This window comes from Haliotis rufescens, unplaced genomic scaffold (genome assembly GCF_023055435.1).
Source record: "Haliotis rufescens isolate VD_foot unplaced genomic scaffold, xgHalRufe1.0.p SCAF_41, whole genome shotgun sequence".
Classification (NCBI taxonomy): Eukaryota; Metazoa; Mollusca; class Gastropoda; order Lepetellida; family Haliotidae; genus Haliotis; species Haliotis rufescens.
This window is the reverse complement of record NW_025964124.1, coordinates 508,288-523,605: the sequence shown is the minus strand read 5'-3', so window position 1 is coordinate 523,605 and position 15,318 is coordinate 508,288. Positions and strand designations below refer to the sequence as shown.

The 15,318-nt window shown below is 41.2% G+C and overlaps 1 protein-coding gene across 1 annotated transcript; it reads left to right on the top strand.

The window, feature by feature from the left end:
• LOC124118981 (hyphally-regulated protein-like) lies at window positions 1-11,956 on the top strand. Its single transcript, XM_048382737.1, has 13 exons — window positions 1-268; window positions 4,481-4,671; window positions 4,793-4,859; window positions 5,317-6,195; window positions 6,386-6,513; window positions 7,934-7,964; window positions 8,276-8,373; window positions 8,978-9,217; window positions 9,518-9,578; window positions 9,745-9,890; window positions 10,520-10,550; window positions 10,937-11,034; window positions 11,383-11,956. The coding sequence occupies exons 1-13, from the start codon at window positions 1-3 to the stop codon at window positions 11,437-11,439; spliced, it is 2,295 nt and encodes a 764-aa protein (XP_048238694.1). The 3' UTR covers window positions 11,440-11,956.
• Window positions 11,957-15,318: the final 3,362 nt, after the last annotated feature.

The window sequence follows — 15,318 nt, the reverse complement described above, 5'->3', positions numbered from 1 at the left end:
ATGAGTATTACGCCGAGCGCAGCTCCTGCCTTCTTCCCAGGGCTAACAGCGTGGTATGTTACGCAGGCGACACATGACAAGCTAAACGCTGTTACAACATATCCAGTGCAGCAGGTGCACGCTCAGGTGTCAACACTGTACCAGAACGCTAATTCGACCATGATCCTGTCATCATCGATGAGTATTGTGTTTCATAGATCTGCACCGGGCCCAGCACCTGCCTACAACCCAAGCGCCTCTACAATGATATCAGCCCCGGGGCTTAAGTGTACACTGTTATGCAGGCGACACATGATCAGCTTAGTGCTGTTCCAATGATTTATCGTTGGCATTAGCACCGTTTCAGAACACTAATCGGATGCAAAACTCTATGCAGACCATGTTGCAGCAGTTTATGGCACACCTGTAACCAGAGGCCTGCGCAGAAGTGTTAGCGCCTACATCGGCGCCTACCGTTTACCAAACACCTAATGTGAGTACTGGTACAGCGCATTCATTGCTGGGCAGCGTTAGTACGCCAGCGTGTTACGGGGACATCTGGGTCCTCAAAACCCTTTGATAGTGCAGGAGCTGATCCCTGTCGAAAACGAGTATGTCAACATTGTTCTGCCTCGTCGGACTTTTCTATGGAGAAGATAGCGATTCCTCTGTGGAATGGAATACGCATCTCAGCTTAGCACAAGTACACCGTGAAGTCATTGGATAAAAACTTCTGCAAGCTTACTCTTGCTCCGTCATTTAAGCCACCCGACCTCATCAGGGCCACCTACCATCAAGATACCTGATTTGCATTCATAGAAATGGATATAAGGCGTGCACTGAAACCGTTGTCAGCACCAACAACCATATCATGCAGTGAATCAGGATCTATCAGAGGATAATCCTATCCAATTAGATCTTTTCCAAACTATGGTGAATTTCCTACAGCGACAGATTGACCACATGAGAAGGCCATTCTGGCAGAGATAACTGCCACACGCAGACTTGATTGTTAAGTGCTTTCAAACCGGACCTCTGAGTTCAAGCACAGATGCTACGTCAACCTTGGTCATCTACTTCCCTGTTCAATGACTAGATCGCAGAAAACCAACATAGACATACTGTTTGTGAAAAGAGCTGAAGAGATGGCTCACGTCCCAGACTTAACACCGGGGTTTTATCCTCAAATCTGCCTGGTACCCATGAAGGACTCAGACGAGATGAGAATGATCTCCGTGTTTAATAAACATTAACTGAAGCGTCCACCTTATTGCTGCGTTGTGACTGCTCAGAACTAGCATCAATGGTTCGTTTCTTGATCAGTGTCGACTTGCAGGATGCCTACCTGCATATACTCCTCAGGTTCCAGGTCATTGGGGTTCGATACAAATGGGCAGTGCTCCAATTGGCTGAATGGCTGTTTAGACGAGTACAGAGACCAACAACTGCGTATCTACACCCGAGGAGTTTAGTTCAGTACATAGGCGATTGTCTACTGTGTCATCAACACACGCTGAAGTTAGTACGACACTGGGAGTACGCCACGAGGCGAAGTCGGATTTAACTCCATCCTATTAACTTCAATTCATAAGAGGCCCGTTCGAGACGGACAAGGAACTCCTATCAGTACCGAGGGACAGATGGCACAAAGTCCTACGACTCTTGTCACCTGAGCTACACCAACCACGCACACTTCACCAATGACAAATCAGGCGTCAGGTTCCACTCAAGGCCATCACTCTTCCGGCTAAACAGTAGACTCGAATGTCTTAGGAGGGGTCTCTTAATGCGGGTTATCTCCGAATCTACAGCTCCCTTCAGGAGTGGGATGCTCACCTGCAAGACCAGACAGCCTCAGGGCTATGGTCTGGCGCTCATCGAAAATGGCACATAAACTACTTGGAGCTGGAAGAGTTAATTCTGGCCATGGCAGAATCAGTTACACTCCGCCCAACTCACTATATCCACAGACAACAGCAATGTGGTGTGGTCCCTGTGCAATCAGGGAACAAAGCACTCCCACTCCTTGATGTTGACACATATATGTCGTCCAGACAGTGTGGTTCCAAACGAGTTGAAACTTCCAGTTAGTGCTTCAGAAGTTCAGGCAACCAAACATCGACTTGTTACTTGCGTAGACCACAAACTCATGATGTATATCTCCTCCTTACCGGTTCCGCAGGCGTTCAGCATCCCTTGGGAAGGGGTAAAAGCATACGCTTTTCCGCCACTCGTCTTACTTCCCAAGATGATACAAAGGAGGTAAAGAATATTGCTGTCACTTTGGTCGCGTCTTGGTGGCCGACGAGAAGATGGTTCACTTGTACCCCTCCCACAGTGGTCCAACCTACTCGTCAACCAACAAAGCAAATTGCCTGCAGGTTTGTCTGCATGCTTGGTTCGTCTTTAAAAGGTTTTAAGTTTGAAGGATGCATAGAGGGGCTCAGAGCAGAACACAAAAACGATGAGATATACCTTAACCAAACTTGGCACATAGATAGGTTTAGTGGTGAACTGGTGCCTTTTGATAGTTTGGTATTTTGAAAAAATAATATTTTTCGAGGTTCCATGGCAACGACTTTGACTTAGACTGAAAATGGCGGAAATACCCTTTTCTGGAGCAGATCTTGAAAACTGTACAATATTTCTTAACAAAGCTTGGCACATAACTAGGTCTAGAGGTAAACTGGCGCCTGTGATTTGTGATTTTTTTTAAAAAAATGTATTATTCGATGTTTCCCTGGCAAAGACTTTTGACTTAGACTGAAAATCATCAAACTTTGCACAGATCTTGAAATCGGTACAATATTTCTTCACCAAACTTGGCATATAAATAGGTCAAGTGGTAAACTGGTGCCTTTTGATAGATTGGGAGTTTTTACAGATGTTTCCTTAGCAAGCGCTGACTAGGAAACCGTTGATACGTTCTACAAAAACATATACTCAGGGTTGTGCGAGAACCATTACCATAATTACCTAATTGAGATGTATACCATTTGACAAAGGAACTGACAAGTTATGTGGTGAATTATTGTGAAAACACAATTAACAAGTGGCACTGAACCAGTATATTTCATCGCAGTGCATGGTGGTAACATGAAATAAAACTGAAACTTGAAGATTTGATTAATGTGCGGAAAATGACTCTCAAACTCACTGTCTTGGAGCTACACTGGACTTGCCATCATGCCAGTGCTGTAGTATCCCAGACCTCCCTCACTTGTCTGATTATTGTTGAAGTAATAACACAACTCATTGCAAAAACAGTTATAGATTCTATCATAAACTGCTGAAGGCAAAACAACACCAGTAATAACTTTTTAGTGCTGCAATAGGCCATTTATGAAAAGATCCAGTGAACATAGTTCACAGGAGCTAATGCACACAACCGGATATGTTATATTGGCGGGGGATATGAGTATTTCATGCTTGTTTATGCCCACCATATTCCTATGGTTTGGCGTAATCATCCTTCAGGCTTACGAGATCGCCAAACTGGATCCGCCGAGAGCGAATTACCATCACGAGATCAGGACGTGTAACCTCTACCATGGCTTTACACATCAATTGTTTTATTAGAACAATCATTGAAGGATGTTATTTTAGGTCCGACACAGTTTTTGCTAGTCATTATTTCTCGATGATGCATTCGATGACGTCGAAAGCGTTGGCATGACTACCAGTAGAGTCCCTCTGGTTTTAACCAAACAGGTTACCAACCTCCGACGCAAATATTGAACTCGCCCTAAACCGAGCCAGTCTACTTCCTTGTGCAATCGCTGAGTGTCCAGCAGTGGAAGAATATTAGACATTCTTGTTTGTCAACGCCGGCTCTATTGTATATTAAGCTGATGAGCTATTGTTTTCTTTATTTCTAAATCTGCATAGGAAATGACTCTTTAATTGTTATGTTCAATATGTTCTCGTTTAGACTTTTGAACAACCCTACCGTAATGGCGATTTTTTTTGTTAACTTTTCCGCTTCACGGTTTATCGACAAACTGGTGTTGTATGTCAGGGTGTGAATTATTTAGGTTTCTGTATTGTGAAGGTTTACAATCCTCCAAGTCGTCCGGTACAAATGCACTAAGGAGTAATGCAGGATCAGTGAAAACATGAGTAAAATCTAAATATGTTTACATTTGTATACTGCATTACTACATTTAAGGACCCGCCCGTCGCAGACTTGCATTCCCACTTTTGCTTCAGAAACCTCAAAAGTATGTTTTTCTAAGAGCCCTGTCGACAGGCAGTGATGTGAAGAAGGTGGAACTTCAAAATAACAACTTTATTTCTCAACCAGGACCATCGCTGTTGCGCTGTCCTTGTTGTCGTAAGGTAAGCATTGAATGCATTAAGGAGTAATTGACGATAAGTATACAAATGTAAAAAATATTTAGATTTTAACAAGATTTTAACAAGATTATTACAAACATATCAATATCAACGAAATTGTTAATACATGTTATCCATTACAAGATAGAGGGCATTTTCATTGCAGGTGATCTCAGCTGTAGGGACGTTATTCTCATCACTGCCTTTGCCACGTCACAGCGCTTCACTCCAGATTGTGTGTCACGCTTTAAGCACATAGACAGCCTCCTTGTAACATCTGGACATCTTGATACAACAGTCAACAAGTCTACATTTAAAAGACTTGGAGATGTGCTTGGGAAAGATTATGGATTTAAGGTAGATATGAGTCACAAATCAACTACGATTAAATAAAGATACCACAGAAACAAACCGTCACTGTGTATGTTTTAGTTTACTGCAATTGCTTTTAATACGATTGTTGTGTCCATTATATTAGCGGAAGTCTGATGATCAACCACAGCTACGAAGGGTCGTGGAATCAGTACATCTTTGTGAAGGTATAGGTAAATATTCTTTGATATTCGTGTGCTTCTGTTTGTTTGTTTGTTTTGTTTGTTGTTTAACGCTGCATTCAGCAATATTCCAGCTATTTGACCGCGGTCTGTGAAAATCGAGTCTGGACCAGACAATACAGTTATTGACATCATGAGCATCAATCAAAGCAATTTGGATACGATGACATGCATCAACCAAGTCAGCGAGGCTGACCATGTGATCCCGTTAATCGCCTTTTACGACAAGCATAGTCGCCTTATACGGCAAGCATTGGTTGCTAAAGAACTATTCTACCCCGGATGATCCAGGGTTGATATTCATGTGCACTTCAAATTGAGTAAGAGTTGTTCTGATATAGTAATCAAAATAAACATTGTTCTCACACTGTTTCGCCACCCCATGTCAATCGATTGGATGTTTTATTCAATGATGAGATTGAGCACACAATGCACATATCCTTTTCAGATATAGAAACGAAAAAGAATCACTGCTATACACGTGATGCCAAAAGCCAAGAATTCACTGATAACTCAAATGGAAATGATGCCAACAGCCAAGAGGACAAAGGGGACTCTACTGGTAGTCATGCCAACAGCCTAAGGGACAAAGAGGACTCTACTGGCAGTCATGCCAAGAGCGGGGTGGAAAAAGGGAACTCAACTGGTAGTAATGTCAACAGCTTAGAGGACAAAGAGGACTCTACTGGTAGTCATGCCACCAGCCTAGAGGACGAAGACGATTATACTGGCAGTCATGCCAACAGCCAAGTGGACAAAGGGAATTCTACTGGTAGTCATGCCAACAGCCAAGTGGACAAAGGGAATTCTACTGGTTCTCATGCCAACAACCAAGTGGACGAAGCGAATTCTACTGGCAGTCATGCTAACAGCCAAGAGGACAGAGGGAATTCTACTAGTAGTCATGCCAACATCCAAGTGGACAAAGGGAACTCTACTGGTAGTCATGCCAACAGTCAAGTGGACAAAGGGAATTCTACTGGTTCTCATGCCCACAACCAAGTGGACAAAGGGAACTCTACTGGTAGTCATGCCAACAGCCAAGTGGACAAATGGGATTCTACTGGCAGTCATGCCAACAGCCATGTGGACAAAGGGAGCTCTACTGGTAGTCATGCCAACAGCCTTGTGGACAAAGGGAGCTCTACTGGTAGTCATGCCACCAGCCTAGAGGACAAAGACGACTATACTGGCAGTCATGCCAACAGCCAGGTGGACAAAGGGAATTCTACTGGTAGTCATGCCAACGGCAAAGTGGACAAAGGGAACTCTACTGGTAGTCATGTGGACACGGGAAGTAAATGCAACCTATATCTCCATGAAATACGTAAGTGTTCAGGAACAATTCCTATCTACAGTATACACTGGCGGTAATCGTCCAGAGTTACGTATTTCAAGTTTAATAAAGTAATATCACGTCGCATGTAATTAAATGTGCAGCAGTAATTATCCCGAGGGGTACATTTTCTGAATATAGATTCACGACTATATAAAACCTCGCCGCTGGGTTGTTTCAGAAATGTTACGGAGTATACAGGAAGGTATTGACAAAGAGACGGCAGTTTTACAAGGGAATGTGTTGCCACCAGGGAAACTACTTAGAATACTTGATGAGGTCCTGCAAAGCCTGGACCAGGAACAAGAGGTAATAGTAATTCTTGTACAGAATACGTTTCTTCATTAAACCATATCTGTTAGTTTGTGCATGCTAAAGATAGATGTTTTCTCCTCTGAAATATTGTACTCTTTTCTCTTAATTCTGCATCCTATGGACATGACCAGTTTAGATTGTGGATTTGATGGTCATACTCTGTGAATCGGCTGGCTTTATGTCATCTGGATGGCATACAACATTGATCACGGGTTCAGTTACTTGTTCATCTTATCGATGAAACTGAATGGAAAAGGGTGACTTGGCGATAACCAACTACATTCCTTCACTGTGGTAATAATATTTGTTGTGTCAGTTCTCAGTTTTCTGATAGTAACACCACAGCTATTCTTGACTCACCAAAAACAGCTGATGAAGTGATAGTGGGCGAGTGAGTTGGGTTTTAACAGTATTCCAGTTACTAGTATATCGCGGCGTGTCAGCTTAATGTAGAAAAAAGTGATGCGGGTCTCAGATGTTTACCACTTCGGTGAAACCCATAAGCACAGTTTTGGTGCTGTGGTTTCTGGCGTGCCCAAGGGACGCAACTTTGCACAGCGAATCGCGACGCCTTAGACGACTGGGCCAACTGTTTCACCAGTTATTTTCTGACGATACTTTTTTATGTAACACCATATGTGAGCTTCAGAAGTGTGGAATACAGCTTTTCTTTAAATTTAGACAAAACAAAAATCGTAGTTTTTAGAAATGGTGGAATGCTTTCAAAACGTGCAAAATGGTATCTCGGGGGTAATTTAATTGATTGTGTATCCTCATATAAATATTTTGGAATTATTCTAACAAAGTTTGTCCTGGCATAAACACTTTCACAACTCTATTGTACAATAAAAAAAGACCCCATTAGCTATCTTAAAATCTTTGTCAAAACTACAACCTATTCCGTGCAATACTTTTTCAGAATCTTTGATTCTAAATTCCTATGCCAGTCCTGTTTTAATAGCCGAGGTGTGGGGTCTTGATTGTGAGATCGGTTCTCCTAATCAGAAAATTCCCACTTTAGCGTCTAAATATTTACTCGGCGTTAATGATATATGAATAAGCCTAGAAGGCTCAGACTATGTGAAATGTGTTTCTTTGGATACAAAGTTAACGGATACTATGTCATATTGATATGAACTGCTCATGATACCTACGTAAAATTTATATTCCTGATAAATTTTGTACATGTCCATACCAGTAGAAATTTATAATATTAATGTCTATCACCAATGTGATCTTCGCTCTTGCAGACAAAGAACTGTAATATGGGCCGATGGCTTACATACAGCTGAATAAACAAATAAGAGAATAAGAAGAGGTCTGGGATTCGATTACTTGTCATACGAAATATACTGCTACTCTGCTATACTGAAACAGACGTTCCATAAAATCAATTATTTTTCATATTTTTCAGTCTGCAGTGGTTTCGGAGATGCAGGGCAAATGTAGGTTTCTAAGGATATGTCCAATCAGACAGATATTTTACAAGCGTAATGTAATAGTTTCCTTATGATAAAGCGTGTGTATATTCTTCATCGGTGTGTAAGTGAACAAAATCTTTACTGTTGTAAATCCGCCTTTCTATTTAACGATATTGGTATTATTAAAACGTAATAAATGAAGACCATGAATGAATTATTAGAGCAAGTGCAGAGCAACATAAATAAAATTCATTTTCTTTACGTCATCTCATGTGATCCTTACAGATTCAATTTTTATCACAAATGGTGTGATAATGATTAAAAATTCTCGACAGCTCAACCTCTTCTTGGAGACGATATGGCCAGCAAGATAGAGAATCAACTTAGGATGGATAAAGGATCACTTAATAAGATCATACAAGCTCTCCTAAAGGTACCATTCATGTCAGTGAGATACTTTCCTTATCGTACACACTTCCGATCAAATACTAAATTAATAGTGCAACTAAGGATAATCTTTTACTACAAATGCATAGCAGGCGTGTCATGTAACAAACAAACAAATTTCCGGGGTCGGGTCACCTTCCAAGAAAAGTACACGTTCTAGTACTTTTGGGGTTGAGTCCCGTCCGGGATTCGAACCCACAATCTCAGAGCAATACTCCTAATAGCCAGGACACAATGTCAGCGGTCTAACCCACTCAGCCCCCGAGGCTTCCACAAGAAAACTGGTAGTCAAGATCACTTACTTCGTGTACCTCTCTGAGTGTAAAGTGTAAATTGGCATGGCTTCCATGGCCGAAAAGTTATATACACACACTGCATTTTAGAAAGTGGTCAAATTTAACAAATGTTACTTGGGGGATTACACTTTTTTAGTAAAGTACACATTCTGTGTTTGCTGGTCAATTCCAAAATAGCATGAGAGCTTGTACTCTACGGAGAGTGTAATCAAAAATATAACATTCGTTACATTTTGACACTTTCTAAAAGGCATTGTGTATACAGGGATTTTCCACTACTACCTTTATTTTCAGTCATATGTGGAAAAGACAAACAAACAATGCACACATGATCATAAAGGCAATTCAATGTGTAGTGATGTAAAGAGACAAGAGGACAAAGGCAACTCTAGTGGAAGTGATGCCAAGAGCCAAGGTGACAACATCACTGGTGTCACAGTCAGACATCATGGTGGAGATGAACCTGCTGTTTCTCATGATCACACGCCCAACACCTCCAGGACAGATGTGCCACCAATGGGAGCAGAGAGGCAGGTTCGTGTGTGATTGCTGCTTGAAGAAACGTTACAACTATATATATATATATATGGTGACGCTCGGGTCACACAAAGTTTGATCATGTTTTCATCTCCTATGTAAAGCATGTCTTCCCCTGGATAACATATGGGGTATAGTATTCTTCCAAGCTCGTCAATCATGAGTTATTAAATCATATATACATCTTATAAGATGACAGAATATAACCAAGCATGTTTATTAAAGCATATTACATGTATTACATTCTCCTTTCTGGTATAATCTTGCATGTGTGCAGTTCCTGTTTCCCTTTTCTAGGAGTCAGGAAGTAAAACTTGCAGTCCTCTACATTCTGGACCTAGATGCGACCAAAAGCTCGGTAACATGAACAGGAACTTTGAAATCCTAATAAACCTGGGTCTCTGTAATCATATTTCCAGATCACATTGTATGAATGTAAATATTCTCAATAGTAATTACCCTAAAGGTTCAGTTCCAGAGTACAGATGCGTCACTGAATCAAACATCTCTGTGGGATATTTCAGACTTGTTACGGACTATACGGGAAGAAATGAAGACAAAGTCAACTGATTTACAAAGAGCGGTGGAGAAAAAGTGTAAGTTGCCACCAGGTATACTACCGGACGTACTTGATGAGGTGCTGAAATGTCAACAGAACCAGGCACCAAAGGTAACACCTGTGACAAAGGATGTAGTACTACTTTTCATCAACTATATCTTTTAGAATGTGCATGTCAAACCTAAATATTTCTTCCTCTGAAATATTGCAGATTTAAAACTTGCTTCTTAATTAATCTTCTGCCAAATAAGCTGTTTGTTTAGTTAGTGAGTGAGTTTGGTTTTACGCCAGTTTTAGCAATATTCCAGCAATATCACACAAGCAATGAGCTTCACACATAGTACTTATCTGGGGAATCGAATCCGCGTCTCCGGTGTGACGAGCGAACGCTTTAACCACTAGGCACCGTCCCGTTTGTTTAGTCAAGATTAGTAGAATTATGACAAATGATCCATGTCGTAACCAATCATGACATTGAATCAAAACAATCTATAACATGCAATATCAATATATCTGCATCTGTTCAAATGAGTTTTGTGTCTCTTTCCGATAAAACTGGCAAGTGTCTTATGTATTTTGACATTGCATATACAGTTGTCAGTTGACCTTTGGGAATGGAAAGCATGGTTGTGTGTTGGCGCGCAGAATGCCTGTCTTGTTATACAAAATATGCTGCTACTCTGTGTATATTTAAACAAACGTTTTACCATATCACAAGATAACGTTTATCTATTTTTCAGGCTGCAGGATTGTCAGAAACAAGGGGAAGATGTAAGTTTTTTAGGGTAGTTTTCTAATTAGAGAAGTAACCACAGAAATAATGTCGGGAGAAACGAAGTGAACGTATTCGACCCGATGTTCTCGTATCTACATGATGAGTGTTATGGAAACATTCAATGAATCTTTAAGATGCATCATTAGTTGGAAAATCTTACTCTTGAAAATCAGTGTGAAAAAAACATGTCACATACGTTTCAAGAAAGATGTACTGACGCGTTTAGTAATGTTCAAATAACGATTATGAGATACTGTAAGCAACCACAATAACATTTGATTCTTTTACAGTGTCATAATGTGTAAGATTTAATACTTACGTCCTAGTAGTCAGTGTGTCTTATGTGCAAAAAGAATGTGATAATGAGTGAAATTCTTGGCAGCCCCACCTCTACTCGGAGACGATATGGCCAGCAGGATAGAGAACAAACTGGTGCTGAAAACAGGATCACTTCATGAGAGCATAGACGCCGTCCTGAAGGTACAGTCCTTTATGTGTATTAATGTCGACTACGGATCGCTTTGCTACAGGACGCCATACTGTGCGGCAATAGTCTACAAACACGTACTATTTCTTGCACCACTGGTTTGTCTTTCACGCCCAGTGGAGTCTGTGTCGGCAGATAATCGGGACTGATATTTCTATGGGATTGATTGATACATCATTGTAATGCTATGTCCCCAAAAAATTCACATTAAACTTATATTTACCTTTCTTGTTTCAGAGAAACAGAACACATAGAAATGAGCTCCTTGTTTTTCATAGACTATTTTGTGATATGGGTGAACGGCTGCAGCCACGTGTGAACTGTTTTGTTAATGCTTTCAGTTCAGCCCAAAGAAGAAGTGGTGGCAGTTCTGGAATTCAGATGACGCCTCCACATGAGCAGACTGTGGGAACTGATGGGTGTGAGTGTTGGCCAGAGGAAACACAATGGATGTTTCAGAATTTGCGTTCAAACAATAAACAGAAACAACTTAACCATGTTACCGGCAAATTTTAGAGACATGTTCAGCAAGTTCGGCAAATGTTATATGTCGAGTCAGCAAGTTTTCACCATGTCAGACCGAGTAACTGAGTCTGGGATTAGCAAGCAGTCATATACGAGGTATTGTAATTCATGAAATCAGCTGTGAGCATTGATGCACAGATCCTTAAGAAATCAAATGATACAACATTAATCTGCTTGTGTTGCACTTCGTGTTTAAAACATATTAGATTAAAAGATGAATTTGATTAAATGTGAGTTCCTAACATTCGCCTTATACTAATATTTCTTGTATATGTGCGAGGTTCGGTAAAGACAAGAGAAATGTGCATGATGATTAGCATGCAGCGTTTAGAGGATAAACTGTATATTACTGTTCTTGGCATGTTTCATTGTATTTTGTATATACATAAGTTCTATATGCTTTAAGTTCTATGCCGTTTCATATATATATCTCCATGTAAGAAATTAAACTTTTTAATCTCAATTGTGCTTTCATTTTCTTCTTTAAGGCTTGTATGTTAAATGTCAAGTGGTGGAATGTGTCTTGTCAGTCTTGGTGTACACTTTAATCAGTTTTTCATATCAAGTAAAACATAATCTCTCACATGACCGCACATCAAACCAACGAGCACGGGTGTGCAAATCACACCCAAAGCATAATAACCAGCTACACCCACTAATCCCAAAACAGCGGATCCTGGTACTACCAAATAATACTTTTATTACAGGGCAAACAATTGAGTTCAGTGCATTTAAAAATCAGAAAAATATGAATACTTCTCACTGTCTACCATTGAGATCAAGGAGTGAAGACAGTAAGTGTGAACTAGAAACGTATTCCTGGTATGTAGTTTGCGGCATAATTTACAATAATGTTGCCACTGAAGAACAACTGAGTACATATATTGTAAGAGAGTGAGTGATTTGTGTTTAACGCCGCTTTTAACAATATTCCAGTCATATCACGACGTGTCGGCTTAAAGTGGGAGGGAAGCCCGAAGTGATGCAGGTTTATGGCGTTTACCACCTCGGTGAAACCCAAGAGCACGGGTATGGTGCTGAATAACGTAGACACATCATCGGGGCGAACCGGGATTCGAACCCACAGTCATAGATTTCTGGCGTGCCCACGGGACGCAACTCTGCACAGAGAACCGTGGCGCCTTACACGACTGGGCCACCCGTGTCCCAGATTTTGTTCTGAAGTCAATATAAAATTTACTCGCTACACAAATGTATCTCCCAAACAGCCTTCTTAATTAACTATGGACTATATTAGATACAAACTATGTAATATATCCATCAAAAACTCTCCCCCATGTTGAGTTCTAGGGAATGATTATGAAACGTATCCACACAAATCTGGCCTTCTAAATGTGTTGCATCATGTTGTAAAATGAGTGTGTGTGCTGCAATCAGAATCTTTGGCGTGCAATACAAAGATAGGGGTATATTTTGGTATTTGCAAGTTAAACCTCGGGCTTACAATATGTTATGAATCCTTCATCCTTTCCTGAGTATGTCATGCGGATAATAAGAAAAGATCCGGTTCTCCAGAACTGATTTCTTACTTAAATTAAATTGTAAGCGAAAAGTAAGCATCAATTATGATTGTGTATTACAAATTATCTGGGATAATAAATGAGAGGTTAATCAACATGCTAATTGTGGGCTACACGATTCCTCTTGAAGAGAACGGACAGTTTCAGATTTAAGCACAGAGAGCGTCAGAGTAAGGTTTTAGATCATGAACAGATGAAGGGAAATAACTTTTGGCAACCTCTCGGGTTCAACAAGCATCAGTGCAGTACAGGGAACATGAAACCTGTCAGTGTGTCAAATATTTAGGGATAACAAATGCAACTTGTTAACTGGCCTGAGCTCGCCGAGATCTTTTACAAACTAATACCCTTAATCATATGTATCAACTGTTTGTGCAAAGTGTCAAGTCATCCCTCTTGCCAAAGTGAGTAAGTATGGTTTTATGCCACGTTTACCAATATTCCAGCAATATCAAATGGGCTATTGCACCTATGTGGGGAATCGAACCCGGGTCTTCAGCGTGATGAGCTAATGCTTTAACCACTTTGCTACCCACCGCTGGACAATTTTGTATCACTCTTTATGCATAGATCTAAAATCAAAATGATTAGCTGCTCTCACTGGTGTCTTATATTTCTATTTGGATAAATCAGTGGAACAGAATGGGCTATTTGACTGTTATTGAGCAATATCAGATCATCAATATACCTTATATTACATTATTGTGATTCTGAAGAGGCTCGTAGCATTATGTTTTGATGCTTCGTAGTTGTCAGAAATGTAGAATACCCAAATCCGGGGTAGAACAGATCTTAGGCAACCCATGCTTGCCGTAAAAGCGACTTTGCTTGTTGTAAAGAGGCAAGAAACGGGATCGGGTGTCCAGGCTCGCTGACTTGTTTGATGCATGCCAAGTTCTTTGGTTAAATAATTATTGCAGTGATGCCCACAAATTAAGGTTATGCTATCTAAGGTGTTTGGTTTAAATAAGATATGATATACCTGCAATTCTAAAATAAAATGTTTGTACACATATTAATACAACAGTTACTATTTAATGGCTTTCTGCCAGTATACAAAATATTGTATCTGCTACATTCCTGTTCACTAGGAATATTGCAATAAGCAGCAAACAAACAGAACTAACACTTGTGAAAGTAGCCATGCATGACACAGTATCGCCAAAAGAAGTGTGACTGAAGGAGTAGTCTCCCTTGCACTGTGCGTGTCCTGACAGTGAGCCTCTTCCACCTCACTGCTGTGATGATGTTGATGTGAGTGAACGAGTAATCTCCATTGCACTGTGCGTGTCCTGACAGTGAGCCTCTTCAACCTCACTGCTGTGAAGATGTTTGTGTGACTGAAGGAGTAGTCTCCCTTGCACTGTGCGTGTCCTGACAGTGATCCTCTCCCACCTCACTACTGTGATGATGTTGGTGTGACTGAAGGAGCAGTCTCCCTTGCACTGTGCGTGTCCTGACAGTTAGGCTCTTCCACCTCACTTGTGTGGTGATGTTGGTGTGACTGAAGGAGCAGTCTCCCTTGCACTGTGCATGTCCTGACATTGAGCCTCTTCAACCTCACTGCTGTGATGATGTTTGTGTGACTGAAGGAGAAGTCTCCCTTGCACTGTGCATGACCTGACATTGAGCCTCTTCAACCTCACTGCTGTGATGATGTTGGTGTGACTGAAGGAGTAGTCTCCCTTGCACTGTGCGTGACCTGACAGTGAGCCTCTTCCATCTCAATGGTGTGGTGATGTTTGTGTGACTGAAGCAGTAGTCTCCCTTGCACTGTACGTGTCCTTACAGTAAGCCTCTTCAGGCTCACTGCTATGATGATGTTGGTGTGACTGAAGGAGTAGTCTCCCTTGCACTCTGCGTGACCTGACAGTGAACCTCTTCCACCTCACTGCTGTGATGATGTTGGTATGACTGAAGGAGTAGTCTCCCTTGCACTGTGCGTGTCCTGACAGTGAGCCTCTTCCACCTCACTGCTGTGATGATGTTGGTATGACTGAAGGAGTAGTCTCCCTTGCACTGTGCGTGTCCTGACAGTGAACCTCTTCCACCCCACTGCTGTGATGATGTTGGTATGACTGAAGGAGAAGAACCCTTGCACTGTGCTTGTCCTGACAGTGAGCCTCTTCTACCTCACTGCTGTGATGATGTTTGTGTGACTGAAGGAGTAGTCTCCCTTGCACTGTGCGTGTCCTGACAGTGAACCTCTTC

Bases quoted from the DNA above. Each gene is read 5' to 3' on its own strand.
- LOC124118981 (XM_048382737.1), top strand. From the start codon at position 1: ATGAGTATTACGCCGAGCGCAGCTCCTGCCTTCTTCCCAGGGCTAACA. The intron at 7,965-8,275 runs GTAGGTTTCTAA...AATTCTCGACAG, and splicing joins TTCGGAGATGCAGGGCAAAT to CTCAACCTCTTCTTGGAGAC. The intron at 11,035-11,382 runs GTACAGTCCTTT...TAATGCTTTCAG, and splicing joins GCATAGACGCCGTCCTGAAG to TTCAGCCCAAAGAAGAAGTG.